This window comes from Tachypleus tridentatus, chromosome 8, assembly GCF_004210375.1.
Source record: "Tachypleus tridentatus isolate NWPU-2018 chromosome 8, ASM421037v1, whole genome shotgun sequence".
Lineage (NCBI taxonomy): Eukaryota > Metazoa > Arthropoda > Merostomata > Xiphosura > Limulidae > Tachypleus > Tachypleus tridentatus.
Genome location: NC_134832.1, coordinates 131,903,257 through 131,921,898, shown reverse-complemented (window position 1 = coordinate 131,921,898; position 18,642 = coordinate 131,903,257). Strand labels below are relative to the sequence as shown.

At 35.1% G+C, this 18,642-nt stretch overlaps 1 protein-coding gene across 5 annotated transcripts in view; it reads right to left on the bottom strand.

The window, feature by feature from the left end:
- Positions 1 to 2,724: 2,724 nt before the first annotated feature.
- The window catches only part of LOC143223511 (uncharacterized), a 78,950-nt gene continuing 63,032 nt past the window's right edge, over positions 2,725 to 18,642 (bottom strand). For 3 of the 5 annotated variants that reach the window (XM_076451586.1, XM_076451588.1, XM_076451585.1), the window contains exon 3: positions 2,725 to 8,306. In XM_076451586.1, the coding sequence (XP_076307701.1) occupies positions 6,586 to 8,306 (1,721 nt within the window). In that variant the 3' untranslated portion in view covers positions 2,725 to 6,585. The remainder of the gene's footprint in view (positions 8,307 to 18,642) is intronic. The other 2 variants (XM_076451583.1, XM_076451584.1) reach the window with 1 other exon arrangement.

The following is an 18,642-nucleotide window of genomic DNA, read 5'->3' as shown; positions in this document are numbered from 1 at the left end:
TACTGTTTTGGGAGCTCGACAGGTAATTTTTGGAGGTCAAGATTTTTTTTCCATCAGGGCCACGATCCACTTCAGAAACCATACAGAACGAGCACGTTTGGTGACGGATTGCGAATCGAACGCCAATAACTTTCTATTAAAGTTCTATTAAAGCAAGTGAAATTTATCTTTACCTTATAAGCATGTTATTTGTAAAACACTTTTGAAAGAGATTTTTGTTAAAAGAGGTGGTGAAAATGCCAAACATAAATTATTATTATTGAAGCTTGTAGATCCCGTGAACACTTCTTTGGAAAATAGGTAGAGTAAAAAAAAATTAAACACAACTGAACACTGCATAATGCTGTAACACGTATAATAGTTTATTTGAATTTACAAAGTACAAGTTAATTAGATAATCGAAAGTTGAATATAAATTCCCAAAAATTTTGTTCTATACATCTTGAATTTATTTTTTAAAAAAGTAAATCAATTTAAAATAAGTTTAATATATTACAAATATCATCTAAGTAGTAGATTATTCGGCAAAAATCCAGTAAACATGAGAAAGTTTCTATATTCTTTCTGTACTTGGGTCCTCTCGCACTAAATATAGAATATATAAGAAACGTGAAATTTCTTGTTGAGTGAGAATGAAATTTTAACAAACTCATTTTAGAATTGTTTAAATGTTGTTTCTATTTATGTTTAGTAGATGGCAGTATGTTCTACCATTTATCAAGTTGGCATGTTTCAAATGTATTTGTATTGTAATTTTAGCAGCGATAAAATAATAAACTGTTTGCCCATTTTTGGTTACACTTTGCGTGTACGTGAAAATTGTAAATAACATAATATCTTTAAACATGTAAAGAAAACGTTTCTCTAACTTGTTGATATAATCTTCGAATGGCAGCAGCGTAGTAAACAACTTATGAAATTCGTCAGTTTAAGACTAAAGAATACGTGGTGCGACAGTTCACTAATACGTACGTCCCAGCACTACGCATTAAGAATACATGCACACGAATAGTTCACAACATATCCCACAATGCGTAGCGTAATGTCACTGGGTGCAAATAACACATGTTCTTGGAAGAGCTGCACGAGAAGTATCATTAAGTACAGCCAATGGTGACAAAACGAACTGTACTGGCATAAGTTCGAGTCAACACTTAGTAGATTTGTGTCCACACAGGAAGAGGCCTTTAGGAAGATGAAAATGATAAACGAGCACGGAAACCAAAACGTCGTTCTACTCAATAAAAATATACGAAAACAGTCATCGAGCTCTTGAGTGTCAATAACGTTTCACCACAAAATCCAGAAGATCGTCCGATTAGAAACAAGACAGGTGGACAGTCAACAAGAAAAATGGGTGTCGACAAAGTCTAAGTCGAGACCAGTATACTTTGTATCACTCAAGAAACAGGACTAGATAAATCCATTTACAATATTAAGATTTTATTCTTTAAGCTGCTTCAAATATCAATGGACGAACCAGATTTAGTGAAAGTAATTCCAAATCGGTGTTAGAACAAAGAACCACCTTTTGTCACGATGGCAGTGTGTTTGATATTTCGAGACATATATGTATATTTCAATGAGGTTGTTGGTTTAATACCGAGTCCCTGTACACCATATTTTAGTTTTTCAACTTCTATGACTAGGTGTTGAATAAAATAAAACGAGGATCTTTTACTAAAATTGATAATTCTTGGAAAATCCCCAAAATATACGATGTTTAGTGGGTGTTTAGACTTCATCAATAAACGTTTTATTCATTATTTGGTTATTACCCGAAAACACATACACACGCTTTACAGTCATTTGAAAGTCTGTTTGCTGTAATTTAGTACAAAGCTACCAGTCTGTGCTCACCATGAGTATCAAAAACAGGTTTTTAGCGTTATAAATCTGTAAATTTATTCTAAACTTTATTTATTTGGAAGTTGGTACATTTCGTGGTACTATTGGCCTATTTTTACTCGACTTAAATGTATCCCCTTCTGCATATAAACTAGATTCGGTATCCCACTGTGTGACTTATTTATTACACACAAACACAGTATCGAATTGTTCTTACTTCTAATCCAATTTCTAGTTATGCATAAAACAGTAATTAAAAATAAACATAATATGTGCCACAAGGCGTTTCGTTAATGCTTACCATCCAGCACACTCTTAAAGGACAGGTATGTTTCAAATAGCTTCACTTATACGTGTCACCTACATATGGTGAATGTACTGAGTACGTACAACGTGCTTTACTTGCACATGTTTTTCAGCCCGTACAAAATGGATAGGTAGATTTAACCATAAGTATTACCTTCTTTTTTTTTTTTTTTGCATGCAAAATGAACTGACATGTTTAATTGTTTGTTTTGAATTTCACACAAACAACACAAGGGCTATCTACGTTAGCTGATCTTGATTTAGTAGTGTAAAACTGGAAGGAAAGCAATTAATCAACACCACCCACCGCCAATCCTCGGACTACACTTTTACTAAAGAATAGTGGGATTCAATAACAAATTATAACGCCCTCACGTATGAAAAGGTGAGGGTATCTAAACTTGCGACCTTCATATCCACCTGGCCGTGCCGGGTCAATTGAATATTTGTTATATAGATTATGATAATCAGAAACTTATTATACCAAATACATTTAACAGAGAATGTTATAATTAATGATGTCATGTGATTATGTGATGTTTTTGTAAAAAATAACGGAAGAACACTTGATGCATTAACATCTATATTTAATTAACGAAAAAAGGATATAATAGCTATAATAGGGGAAGTTAAACGATCTATGTCGGAACCCTTTTTTCAGCTATCTTCTCTCTCTCTTCTATATAATTAATGTATATACAAAAGAGGCTTTGTAATTGGAATACAATAATAATTTTTAATTAATATCTAAGAGACAGTCAATTTGATGTTGGGATTATTAACAAAGGAACTTTTACACCTTTATTCTGTTTTAACAATAAAGCAGTCAAGATGTAAGCGTCACAAAAGGAATGATATTTACACGCACAACAGCTTTGTAACTGAAGGTTAATTACGTTTCGAAGCTAAATAACTTTGACATTTATGGATATGAACAAAATAAAAACTTAGGTCATTTATTTTCTGCACTAAAACGTAAGTTGCGTCTATGTTCTTGTAAAATTGGTATAAATATCCTAGCAAATGCTTAAGTATAAATTAAGGCGTATGTCAAAGATAACCTTTAAAGCAGGAAAAACTTCAGACAAAAATTAACAAGAAAAAACAAACAAATAACGAGTAAGGTTTCAATAAGATAAATTAATGTAATAGGCCATAACAATAAAAATCAAAATCTAGAAATATGGCCGGAAAAATTGTCTCGATACACTAATAGACATTTTAAGTTAAATTTGTTCGATATGGTCTTTCTTTAAAAGTGAAGACAATGTTCTTATATATATAAATATTATGTTTGAGTTTTCGAAATTCTACATCTATGCAAATGAACATATCACGAGGAAATTTTGCATCCTTGAGTGATGCTAGTTGTATAAAGTAATTAATTTATACTTTAAACCAGAATATTTGTCCAACACAAATAAAATAATTTACTTCTAATTTCTAACCGTGATACAAGAAGTGCTAAATGCAACTATAATTTCTATTGAGTTTTACGGTGACACAAATACAGAGAACTAGTTTCTCACATATTATCCACGTATAATATTTTATTACACACTGATACCAACCAAAGAATGATAGGATTTCAGAGTAACAGGGTAAACAAAAATTGGCTTCAAATCTGAAGTCTCATACCATTTTAAATTATTTTTTTATTATCTTTTACATTTCAAAATTTCAAATATTTCTTTTTGTCTCATATTTCAAAGCTTATTCATTAACTTTCTAATTTTTTAAAGTGAAGCTGATCCGACCCAGTACCTCAATCGGTCTTTTATTCTTTGTTCATTATGTTTCGTCTTCTATTTGATATATAACATACTTGGCTTGGATTTCACTTTTGTACAAGGTTATATTTTCGAAATCGTAGCTCGTGGTTACTCGAGTATTTCTTTGTTTATGATGAGAATGTAAATAGAAGAAAAATTGTACTTTGATGTCTTCACGATTTAATTCTTTGAAAAGAATAAGATACAAAAACACTATACATGAAGCTATTTTTTAAAAAATCCGAAACCTACTCCTGTTGTGTTGCATACAAAGGCTGAAGAACACTATGTATACTCTTCATATGTTGCAAGAAGAAGTTGAATTTAACACATGAAGTAATTTTCACGGTCCTACAAGGAAATGTTTAAATCTTATTTTGTAAATCAACTGCAAACTCGTTGACCAAAAATTATGTCGTTGCACACTTGATGAAATATTTTGCATTTAAAACACATCCAAAAGCAAATGTGTGTATATATACAGGGGAGTACAAAAAAGTGGACCCCTTGAAAATATTATTAATTTTTTATATATGTTATTATATAACAGAAAAATATGCAAAACTATATGTTTGTAGAACGAGATCCGCTCAGATATGATTTTAAATCTTATTTTTAACACGGGATTTAGTAAATACCTGAACTTTTCATGATTTATTCTCATAAAAAGTGTGTTGCACCTGCTGGAGTTTCTTAGAATTTCTTATTGCAATTAACCTACAAAATAAACAAACAAGTTTCTCTGCAATAATCGAACGTGAAAATGAAACCCAAAATAACACAAACCAGTTTCACTAGTTAATATTAATGACATTCCTTTGGATTCCAGTACTTCTTCACGTTAACGTAGCATGATTTCAATGAATTTGTGTAAATATTGATGAGTGATTAATTGCCATCCTTGTTTCAGTATTTCAAAAAGTTCATCTTTCATAAATTGGTTTAACTCAGCCCACAAATGCTCAATCAGATTCATATTAGAATAATGACCGGGTCATTCAATAATATCAACTCCCTTATTTCTAAGATATCTTTTAACGACTCCACGACTGCAAAGAAGCTTGATTGATCATTTTCTAGGCTAACGAGAATAAGAAAATCTAAGAAAGTATAGCAGGTACACAACACTTTTTTATGGGAATATGTAACTAAAATGTTGAAAAGTTGAGGTATTTACAAAAACCAGTGTTAAAATTAGAATTTGAGATCATATTAACAGATCACGTCAAGTGCTTTCTAAAATCGTATAGTTGTAGTTGTACATATTTTTCTGTTGTCTTATAAAATATATAACAAATTGAAAACATTTTCAGAGGGGCAACTTTGGCTTTTGAATGTTTTTTGTTTTTTTTTAAATGCAAAATATTTCATTTTTTCTGTTATCTAATAAATGATATAGCAAGTTAACAGCATTTTCAGAGAGGGGACATTTTTGTTCACCTCCTGTAATTTCATAAAATTACCAATTTTATAAGTTTGATACAACTGTTGCAAACTCTCAAATTCACACCACTAATAATACTCAACTATCAGCAGTTTTTAAAAAAGATAATGCAACAATATACGAGCAATTTCTGACTCAATTGTGTGATAAATGGATTTGTTTGTTTGTTTTTCTTATAGCAAAGCCACATCGGGCTATCTACTGAGCTCACCATTGAGAATCAAATCCCTGGTTTTAGCGTTGTAAATTCGTAGACTTACCGCTGTACTAGCGGGGGCAGGCGTGATAAATCGTAAGATACTTCGTAGGAACCATATTCCAGCATTACGTCTTTGTTTTTTTATCTCTCCCGAAAATGTACAGGAATATGCATCATTTCATAAAGACTGTGTTTTGTCAGTGTGAGCTGATTTATAATCGAATAAGATCCAAAGAAGTTTCATCAGCAGAATTATCAGACAGTAATCACGGCATTGTTTTAGTACATTGTATATGAAACACTCACATTCTCGAACTTTCCATGAAACCTGTGATGAACTGCTAAGACAACGAGTCGAAGTGTTTTACTTTTGTCGAGGTTAGAATCAGATGTAACCTGCAAATGTAAATCAACAAAATGTCTGATGTGTTACAAGTGTAGTAGACGTGGATACGATCGCGATGGCTCACCAGTTGCTCAAAAACTGGTCATAGGAGAGAGCTCAGAAGCGATGGCAGAAATAAAAAAAAAAATAGGGGAGGACTAGAAACAGCATGACCACAGTATGTGGGATGGATCGCTTGGATCAAAGCAAACAACACGGAAAAAAGACACCTCAATAATGGCCTCCACAGCCAGCCATCTATCTATCTTTGGCTTTCACATTTTTGGCTCTGACTTGATACCTGCCACTTAAATTAATCATATTTTTTACCGTTGAGTCAGAAATTACTTCTTAAAAATATAACTTCAAATGTATTCAATGTTACTAAATTCCACTTTCAGAGTAAGAGGAGTTCTCATTCTATTCAATTAATATCTTATCTGCCACTTTCAGCAAGAAGTATCGTTTCTAAAAACGTTTAGGCAATTAAATGACATATTGCATCTAAAGGTATTAATATTTGGGGTAAAAATGACGATAGATTAGTTCGGCATACACTTACTCTGTTCTCTTCAAGGTAATGGTAGGATAAGTTTTAAGTATGTTAAGAACCAAAAATTAGGTTTTTGTCTTAAACGTATTTTCTCTTGGGTTGTTGTTGAGTCTCATTCAAATGAGGATCACATAACGAGCGTTTTTGTTTGTTTAGAAACTTCGAAGGAAGAAGTGAGTTACGATGATCAGTGGTATTATCCTCACCAGGAATTTCTTCTCCAGGATTTGATGGTACATGTGTATAGATCGAATCAACTTTATTTTCTTGTTGACATGTCGGATGACAAGGATTTTTATTTCTTCTGGAGCTTTTGGTGCTTTCAACAGATTCATTTTCATTCTGAAGCTGTGCAGACGTTTTCAAGCAATTACTCAAAATCTCGTTCTTCATGTGCGTTTTCTCTTCCATTGAAGTTAAAGAACCTAATTTTTCCTGAACTTTGGGTGAAGTAATTCTTGGTAGCGAAGCATCAACTTGGCTTGGATTTTCGGAAATCTGCTGATTTTCAGATATGTTGGACGTGCTTTTATTTAATACCTCTGGTTCGCAATGTGAAGAAAAATTATAAGTGGTGTCTAAGTGTTTGTTGAAAAGATTATGAGATAAAGGAAAGAAAATTGGCACTGGTATTGGTATTGGAAGAGGAACGGGGAACGGTACCACTAAAGTTACAGGAGGGGTGGCTGTTGGTGTAGGCGGAGAACTAGTTAAGCAAGTTGGAAATGGTAAAGTATGTCGAGGTTCGCTTCCCACAGGAGCCGGTCTTGGAAAGTTGAGTAAATTCGCCGGATAAATAGGCGAAGAAAATCCGGGAATTAAAGGAAACGATGATCCTGAAAACCCTAAAGGTCTCTGTAAACTGAAACCATTCCGGAGACGCATAAAACTGTCAAGGTGTTGTTGAGCAGACAGATTCAAAGGAGGTGGGGGATAAAAACTGGATAATCGCATCATAGGTTGTCGTACCTTGTCTGTACCAGGAAGACCAAATGGTAGTGAAGCGGTTGGATTAGGTGAGTTTGGTTGAAAACTGGATGTGGATTCTCTAGCAGTTAAAGAGTTGGTGTTAACTGATATGGGAGGAATTTTATGTTTTGTATTCGTATTACACCGAGAACCTGTATGTTGATGAATTGAAATATGTTTTTTTGATTCGTATCTGTTCGTAGTACGACCACATAAATTTTTCTCAGATTCTTTGCCATCATTATGAGCTGGGGAATGTTTTCCCTCTAACAAAGGATCGTAATATTTCCTTTCAGAATCGACTGGTGAAGTATTTGTAGTAGGAGTATGTGAGGAGATGGTCCCATCATCTGGTGTAAGGGGGGAATCTCCCTTTTTTTTTTGAAGCGTTATCGAAGACTCCCTTTGACTTACACTTTCAGTATAGTTATCATCTTTGCATCCTTTTAACCATAAATCTGGTGTAATTAGCTTCTTGGAAGCATTATTTTTGAACTGGTAAGATACTTCCTGCAAATTTGGGTGTAATTGAAGATGCTCTTCAGTTTCTTTGCAAAAGATATTCATTTTGTATTGATTTAAGCATTTATCACTACAAAACCGCAGAACTTGTTCGCCGTCCTGAAAATTGACGTAATTAATTGTGTGTCTAATATGTTTGCACCAATCGCACGTTTTGTTTCTCTTAAACGATGCTCTTCGACATTGGGTAAAACATAGTTCGCTACAGAATGCCTTGAAGCCGCTGTTAGTTCTTAAAGTGAACAGTTTCATTCCAATCTTTTGGCACCAGGAACAAATGATGTAGGTCGGTGACAATGTTGTCCTCTCTGAAATCAAATGAAACAATTAAATATAATGTCCTGAGAAAGTTCAAAAACAGTTGTAAAGTCTGTGAAATAAAATAAAACGATTAACTGTAATGCTTTATATAGCTTAATAACAATGGTGACGTCTCTTAAATGAAACATATCAAATAAATATTTAAACAACTTTGATAAAAGTTCCTTTGAATTTGCTTAAATCATTCAAAACTAAGATTAACTAACTGTTAAAAAGAGAAAATCAAAGCAAAACGATGTGGTTTATTCACTTGAAAGTGACTTTTCAAAAAAACTGTTATAAAAAACACTATGTAACAAAATTTTTACTTTTTCTTGTTCCTAAGCAGAAAGTGTTATTTTCCGATTACTTACGCCTAAAGTAAATAAAATTGACCTCTTTTTCTCTTCAAACTTTGTTTTTGTGACCTGGATAATGAAATTTTCAAATTTACACATCTTCCAGAACATTACAGGTAGATTCAGTGCTGAGCAGCTGATAGAGAATTTTCAAGAACTTTCTATAATATTGTAGAACTTACGAAAATTTTCAAGAATCTCTTAGAATTTTCTAGAACTTTTCATATTAATATATATATAGGGGCTCACCACTCATTACTTCAGTTTTGTTCTAGCTGCTGAAGTGATTTTATCAGAGATGGCATCAAGAAGCTGCAAGCATTCTCCAAACGCATCCAGAAGCCTCAAAGCTGTGCTGCTTCATAACGGTAATACTGTGTTTCTCCGAAAATAAGACAGGGCTTATATTAATTTTCACTCCAAAATATGACACTAGGGCTTATTTTCGGGGGATGTCTTATTTTGATATATTAAAAAAATGAAGTTACAAAGTAAAGCTATTAAACTAACCATTTAAAATAAACTATTATTAAACTATTAAACTAACTGATTAATACTTAAACAAACTAATTAACTAACTATTAAACTAATTAATAAATTATTTTTTTTATTTCTTTCCTCTTCCTGCCACTCTAAACTAGGGCTTATATTAAAACTATCCCCAAAAATCACACTAGGTCTTATTTTATGGGTAGGTCTTATTATCGGAGAAACACGGTAAGTATCCGTCTCTTCCTCTATCTCGTTCAGTGCACCTCAAAGAGGAATACAACAGCTAGAAGCCTTGAAGTATTATGAGTATGGCCGGGAGGTTATCGGAGACTTCAAAATGGTGGCATTCCTGATGGGTCTCCAAGGATGCTTTACCAAGTTTCCCTGTTATTTTTACCTTTGGGACAGCAGGGACACAGCAGCGCACTAGAACAGGAAGTACTGGCCACAACGGACCGAGTTCTTTGTGGCCACTAGTGGACCTCAAGAAGGTGTGGTTCGCACATAAAATTGGGTCTTATGAAACAATTTATCACAGCTCTTGATAAGGAGTCTGCAGCCTTCTAGTACCTTCGAGACTTCTTCCTAAGCTGTCTGAGGCAAAGGTCAAAGCTGGCGTCTTCGTTGGATCACAAATAAGGAAGATCCTAGAGTGCATAGAATTCCCCATGAAGCTCAGTAGGAAGAGGAAAAAAGCTTGGGGCAGCTTTGTTACAGTGGTTCGAGGGTTCTTGGGCAATCACAAGGCCGAAATTTTTGTGGGACTGATTGAAGCTGTAGTGAAAAACTACGGCAAAATGGGCTGTAGGAGAACATGGAAGCATACTCAGAGGAGCAATGCAAGCGCCTCCACCAAGATATACTGAACTCTGAACGCCGCTTCAAAGGAGTGTATAACGAAAAAAGAATGGGGGACTATATTTGGGGACTAATACGTGAAAGTGATTTACATTACAGTTGCAAATCTCAAAAACTACACACTTCTAAACATTTTTGTATAACTTTAGTATAAATACATCTAAATCTTGATTCATATGTTGTTTTATTCAGACCTTAGGTAAACGAAAATGTGCAAATTTGCCCGTTTTTACATAGAAAATAGGTTAATTTCTAAATTTCATTATCCAGGTCACAAAAGTAAAGTTTGAAGGGAATAATGGCCATTTTCTGTACTTTTACAACACAAGCAATTAAGAAATAACACAAACTATCCAGTAACAAAATTTGTGCTACATAGTATTATAGAACCTGCATTACATCATCTTAAATAAGATGCCGATTTTTTAAAAATATGTTTCAAAACAAATGACTATTGGCAAATTAATATTTCATTTAATGCTACAAACAGTAAATAAAGTGTCGAAATGACCTTGGTCTGAAATGGCCTTATAAATTAATAAATACTAATAAGGTAGTAATAGCCTAGAGAAAGATTTCGAATAATAAGCAGTTAAGGTTTACGCTACTTAACTACAGAGCTTTCTTTTTGCACTAAGCGTGAAATAGGAAAGTTTAAGTTAGTCCCTTGCTGAGAAGGTAGTTAAGTCTACAAACTTACAACGTTAAAATATTAGTTCCGATTCCCTTCTGCGGATACATCAAATAGCCCAGTGTGGCTTTGTTCTAAAACAAACAAATTGTGGTTTGATAAACAACTATGTCGTAGGCCTACAAATTCTAATTATTACAGAAAATGTGAACTAGGAACGTTTATACAGATAAACAGCTTTATTCTGTCTACTCCAACTCCCCTGTGGTACAGCAGTATGTCTACGGACTAACACTGCTAGAAACCGTGTTTAGATACCCGTGGTGGGCAAAGCACATATAGTCCAATGTGTAGCTATGTGCTTAATTCTAAACAAACAAGCTAATCCCCAACAGCAGAATTCTTTGCTATGGTTGGACGTGAGTGCATCACGTGGTATGCAACATTTACCTTGAAAAATTGGCAGCAATTAGTTTTCAAGGCCGTTGCCAGCTATGCATGCAATAGTAGTGGAACTCTGTAGACGACAGTTTTTTACAGCTGTTTCTAATTATTTCTCCGGATTTACAACGCTAAAATCAGGGGTTCGATTCCCCTCAGTGGGCTCAGCAGATAGCCCGATGTGGCTTTGCTATAAAACAAAACACACAAAAAAACACAGTTGCTAATTATTGGTTTGTTTGTTTTTTAATCTCGCGCAAAGCTACACGAGAGCTATCTGCGCTAGCTGTCCCTAATTTAGCAATGTAAGACTAGAGGGAAGGCAGCTAGTCATCGCCACCCACCGCCAACTCTTGGAATACTTATTACCAAAGAATAGTGGGATTGACCTTCACATTATAACATCCCCACGGCTGAAAAAGCAAGCATGTTTGGTGTGAAGGGAATTCGAACCCGCGATCCTCAAATTACGAGTCGAGCACCCTAACCACATGGCCGTGTTGGACCTTATTGTCTTATGATTTCAAGCTATAAATCATTTATTGCTTTCATAATCAGTAAATACTTGTTCAATGTTTTGTATACTTCTTATTCATTAATATTATGTTTACTTCAACACTTAGCTAAAATCGTGGGCTGGTGTAGGCTGTGTAAAAGTATAGTTGACAATGAAAACGTAAAATAATTTTAAATTCCGCACAGTTGTCTAGGACACGCTTTTCGTGATATCATGCAAACATAGTGAAATTAAATACTATTCTTTTGAAACTTGAAGACATTTTACGACAACGTTAAACCTTTTCGCCACCCATGATTAGGTGACTAATATTAGATGAATTGGGGAAAATGTAATTAACATGGCTGTTTTCACCAAACTATAGATTTTGGCCTTTAAGACCGAAACTTCTAACACATGCATATATGTGTAATATAATTACATATATAACTTATATATATAATTATGTAAATTTATATTTGTCTAATATATATGATTTATACACCAAATACTGGCAAAATAATGGAAAACCAATAAGCATAATAATTGTTATAAAAAAAGGAAAACAAGTTAATTGCAAATGTCTCAATTTGTCCAACTAAGTTAGAGGGCGTTATTACACACTTCTGGAATCGATAATCTGATATTCTGCCTGCTATCACTGGTACTGGTTTACTGTAAGAAGCAGAGGTAGAGTTTTGTGTTGCCTTATTTTCAATAAAGACAATGTTTGACAGCTCTGGCTTTTTAATAGTTGTCGTTAATATGTGATAGTTTTTACATCAAAAATAGAATTACAATATTTGACGAATAACCGCCTCAATTTTTTAAGAAATTTGAAATGAGACCAAATTACGTTTTCTGAAATTGAATGACTGTTTCTTGTCTCCGAATTCATGCTACGTCACTAATAGATACGGATGTTTTATTCTGGGAAAAGAAGGGGGGGGACTAAACAAGGATTTCGTAAACTGACACGTGGAGAAACAACAGCCTCGAGACCATCGTAACGTGTAACAAACATGAACTTGTTTCACAACAAGAATTAACTATTCATGCTTGTGTTACTTATTAAGTGACACAGTCCAATAATTTTCTTCTTACACCCCATCAGTTTCAGCTTCAGTTCCGTGCTTTTAGTCACGAAGGGGCTGGCATTATGAAATATCAACTCGAAACGTTGCAAACTAATAATTGGATAGTATTGTCATGCTTCCAAAGCGTGCTGTGTCCATACGTACAAGTTTGTGAAGCGTCCGTATAACATTACAACCCTTTTGACAATATTCAGGCAGCCGCCCTGTTAAACTACATAACTAAGTGCAGTTAAAGAAGATTTTACACTGTTTGATATTCCACAGTTTAACCCTCAGACGAATTAGCGATAAAAGGAGTCACGTAGTTGTGATAGCTGCAGCCATTAACAAGAATGTAACATTTTCAGGGGGTTTTAATGGTAACAGATATAATCGTGTTTGTCTCTGGATTTGGAACAATAGTATTTCTAACCTCAAGTACATATATATACTTGTAAATACTTTATGAAAGTACATATTTAACCGAAACTTTGGAATGTCGGATGCCTGTATGGCAAACAAACGTGTATTGATCTCATAAAAACTATTCAAACTTGAATAATAAACAGACTAAATTTACTGTTGTTAATTTTCTTAAATGTAAATAGTACGCGATTATGGCTCATGTACAGCCGTCCCTTATTTCCAACTATTGACGAGAGGAAGAGAACCTCCCAAGCAGCACCCATCGCTTCAAAGGCTTTGTCCGTCTTGTTGGACCAAATAATAAGAACAACTGTTACTTTTACGTAACTTTTCGACAACTGAAAGAGTAGGGCATGTTCAACGACATCACGCCTCGAGCCGTGGACCTTTCGATCTACAGCTCAGCATGTTAACAACAAGGTCAAGTCAGTTAATATATGTTCATCTATTTATTTATATATGGCATCTCGAAACTAGCGTTTCATGCGTAAAAACACATTGTTCACGGGGAAGTGATGTATTTTCACTTCCATACACATGCATGCGTCAGTTTCAAATTATATCGCACATAATTTATCTTTTGTTTTTTTTTACAACACAGGTTTATATTTCGTAAGTTATAAGTTGTAAATACAATTTATATCCAGGATAAATAACAAGAATATATTATTCAGTTTACTAATACAAGATATGCGTACACTCGAACATATCCTTCACAATCAAAATATCAGTGTCGTTTTTATATTCAAACTTAAGACTTATGCGCATAAAACTATAGCACGTGAAAATATTCTGAATCACCACATTAAGATAGAAGCATTGTACTCTAACAGTTATAGTTAACAGTTACATATTAAAATAGTAAATATTACTATTGTCACAATACGCAAGTGATGGTGATCAATGACATGTTCCGCCATTTTGATTTTTTTTTAAAACACAAAGCTACACAATTGGCTGTCTGTGCTGTGTCCACACTGGTATCGAAACATGATTCTTATCGTTATAATTTCACAAACATACTGCTGAGTAATAGGAAAAGGTAGCATTTTTTCTTTGTTTTAAAGTAACGCAATTCATGCTCCGAGGGTGGTGGTAGGCCCGGCATGGCCAAGCGTGTTAAGGCGTGCGATTCGTAATCTGAGGGTCGCGGGTTCGCATCCCTGTCGCGCCAAACATGCTCGCCCTTTCAGCCGTGGGGATGTTATAATGTTACGGCCCTTTCAGCCCAAGAGTTGGCGGTGGGTGGTGATTATAGCTGCCTGTGACTGCTAAATTAGGGACGGCTAGCACAGATAGCCCTCGAGTAGCTTTGTGCGAAATTCAAAACAAACAAACAAACAAACAAAGGGTGGTGATAATAATTGTTACTACACGGAAACGTAGTTTGAACATTAGGTTGTTCACAAACACATGCCCAGCATGGCCAGGTGGTTAGGGCGCTCGATATGTACCCTGAGGGTCCGGGGTTTGAATTCCCATCACATGAAACATGCTCGCCCTTTCAGCCGTGGAGGCGTTATTATGTTACTGCCAATCCAACTATTCGTTGGTAAAAGAGTATCCAAAGAGTTGGCGGTGGATGGTGATGACTAGCTGCCTTCCCTCTAGTCTTACACTGTTAAATTAGGGACGACTAGCGCAGATAGCTCTCGTGTAGCTTCGCGCGAAATTAAAAAAAAAAGCAAACAAACATAATACATTATTATTGTTTACTAATATTAAATAAACACATGGTCATTGTGTTTAGGGTTGGTGGCACTATTCAAACAGTTACATTGAGTATTGATAAAAAACAAATAAGTGTTAAGATTTTGCTAAGTTGGAGTTCGGTTTAGTTGTTCCTGTAAGTAAAATTAAGAAACATAAAACTTGAATTTAAGTATTTGTCTTATAATATCTGGTGGAAAACTTCGATACAAACAGAGAGAAAGCAAAAGTGTTTAAAATGTATTGAATTTGAAATTTCAACTGGAACGGTATGTTTCGCGCATCTGGGTTAAACATCCAGGTCAACGACCTAGAACTCAAATACAGCCACCCCATAATTTGTCTGTTTGTTTTGTTTTGTAAATAAATAGAAAACCTACACGAGCTATATACGTTCTGCCAACCATGGATATCGAAATCTGATTTCTAGCGTTGCAAGTCCGATGATATATCGATAGGGGGGTCTCACATTATAGGTTTCTGATCAGAGAAGGTGGCCCCTCGCTAGTACAGCGGTATGTCGTCGGATTTTCAACGCTAAAATCAGGGGTTTGCTTCCGCTCGGTTGGCTCAGCAGATAGCCCAACGTGGCTTTGCAATAAGAAAAACCTACATACAGAGAAGGTGGAGACAGCTAGCAGTGCCAACCGCCTCAAGGACTCTCCACCTTTTGTAACCGGATAATAGTCGACTGGCGCGTTTATAACATGACCAAGTACTAGACTAACTACCTTCCTCCCGGGTATTAACATTGATGTTTTGATATTAAAGAAAAAAAACAGTAATTTTTATCATAAAAGATGTAAGTGGAGAGAAACAAACTGACAACTAAACTCATGCTATTTAAGAACGAAAATAAGAAAATAATAGATAATTTATCTTTGATAATAAAAACCGAAGAAAAGGGAGAAATTAACAAAAAAATTTGAAACCAACATTAAGACAGATCATGTTGAGAAACGTTTAACATTAAGACAGATCATGTTGAGAAACGTTTTGGAAGTTTCGTCAGAACGACTAAAGTACATAAAATAAGCAAGCTGTTTACCATTACCAGCATCAGTTTTCCATGTTGTAACATTAGAACTCTGTGTATGTATTTCCTTTCTCTGATATATATACATACACGAAGTATATAATTAAAAATGGAAGTTAGTAACAATGTAAAACAAATAACAAAAGAATATAATTGTTCTCCTAATTTAAAATTAATTAAGATCTTTTGTCCTTTGGTCGTAATTGTAACGCAGCGTAATAAGCATACACATAAAGCATATAATTTCCAATTAATTTTGGGGTTTCATTTGTCTCTACATTTAGTAAAGATATCATATCATTTGTAAACCTCACGAACTCTTTATTAGCGTACGCTACAACTAGATTTAACGTAGTTAGATTAATGGTTGTTGTAATTTTGAAAGCATGACATGAACTGAAGCAAGCAAAACTTCAATAGAAATTGGAAAACAAATCTTTAAGCTCAGGAGCAAGTTACGAACACTCATTAAACAAAGAGATTAGGTTACGTTCGGAGTGTTTGTCAGAACACACAAGAAAACAATGTAGGGATGTGTATCGTTTGTTTATTTCTGAATTTCGCGGAAAACTACACGAGGGCAACGTGCGCTTGTTGGCTCTAGTGTTAGCAGCGAAAGATACATAGCCACTACCACCCACCGCCACTTTTTGTGCTACTTTTTTGCCAACGAATTAGCCATTATAACGCCCACTCGGCTGAAAGGACGAGCATATTTGGTGAGATGGGGATTCGAACTCGTGACTCTCAGGTTGCGAGCCGAGCGTACTGACCACCTGGACGTGTCAGACGATTCTTCTTTACATCTCATTAGGTATCGTTTCTACCATGTCTATTTCATTCTATACGAATGGTTCATTCTTGAACCAGTAATAACCACGTGCTGGCCATATACGAATATACATATTTCTCTTCAACCAATGTTTTGGACAACGTCTAGCAACACATAAACATATTCTGAGAAACGGTATTCATTCGAAACATTGCTCAGACTAAACATAAAAAAGTTCATATATTACATTCAGTGTCTCGTCCGTTATAAACAAGAATGTTTTGTGCGTTGCGTTAAATGGTGCTAGTCTTTCTGTGAGTTCTCATTTTCTCTCCACAAAACGTTATATAAAGTGTTATTTCCCACACTTTGGACATTATTATGATTCTCCAACCCTTGTCACGATGATAGCGTATTATCAACTCGTTATATCAAAACTTATACAAACTACCGGAAGACATTATGTTCTATACTAGCCAACTCTTCAACACATACCGTCTACGATGTTTTGCTCAAAAGCAGCCTACTCTTCAATATGTACGGTCTGTAACTGGGCCAGAAGTACTGGCAGTATATTACGTTCGTGTATGGATCGTTTCAGGCTATCTCTGAAATCCAAATCGAATTAAGACCCAGTAATTAAGCTGCTCATAGAAAATGAATGAAGGCACTACAGGTTCTTTGAAGCAATTTCACACGATAAGAGCACAATGGATTATTGTATAATCACTAGGTAGAACCTATGTCCTTCACGATGGAAATGCAGAATAGTCGGTTGGAAATGATCTACAATAAGTACAGTTTAGATACTCTCCACCTTTATAAAATAATAAGAGGACCAAATTCCTTGTATGAGAATATTCTCCACACTATTATATCACCTCCAGTAACTTGCATTGTCTGAACAATACAAGTAGGGGTCAAGTGCTTCACATGAGTTTTTCCACAATCGTATTCTACTAGCAATACAGAAAAGGGTGAAATATCAGCTCATAACTCATACTTCCATTGTCAACAAACATAAGACAGTTTTTGTATTTTCCTTTGAGTGTAGTACTCTTAACTAAACAAGACAATTTGGACAAAGGATAAGGTCTTCTGTGCTTAAAAGTTTGTTCAATTCTAATAAATTTCCACTGGTCAGCCAGAAACGTTTGGTTGTGACATATTCCCCTTTTCTTTACCTGTGACAGATTCGAGTAAGTACTCCTGACAGATGAGCTCACGTTGCTATGTCCCCTTATGTGTTTGTAAAATCCTCGCTCTTATCAATTGTCTTGTAGTAAAACCGTCATATGACTGTGGCCAAAGCGATTATACAAAGTGTGAACAGAATATTAAAAAGGTTGCAAGCCCATATGCATGTTTCGTACATTACATGGGCCCGGCATGGCCACGAAGTTAAAGCATTCGACTCGTAATCTGAGGGTGGCGACTTTGAATCATTGTTACACCAAACATGTTCTATTCTATATTCCGGTTTCACGATGACAATAAGTTACATACACAAGAAAAGCTCTTCAAAACATACAGGACTTTAGTACATTTACATTTGACCTGGCATGACCAGGTGATTGAGGTGCTCGACTCGTAATCTGAGGGTTGTGAGTTTGAATCCCAGTCACACCAAACATGCGCGCCCTTTAAGCCGTGGGTTCGTTATAATGGTACGGTCAATCCCACTATTCTTTGGTAAAAGAGTAGTCCAAGAGTTGGTGGTGGGTGGTGATGACTAGGTGACTTCATTCTAGTTTTACATTGCTAAATTAAAGACAGCCAGCGCAGATAGCCCTCGTGTAGCTACGCGAGAATAAAAAGACAGACGTACTTTACACATACATTACAGCAACGATTATTATGCTAGAATATGTTCTGGATATTTTTGGGTGTGTTTCGATATGAAAAAAAACTCCTCTCTCTCTCAAAATCAAGCTGAAACAAAATTAAGAAATAAAAAACGCAGCATCATTTGAAAGAATCCCAGGTTAGAAGCTATAATGTGGGATATAAAATGTACCGTAGGTTTTGGAGGTGACTGGGGAGTAGA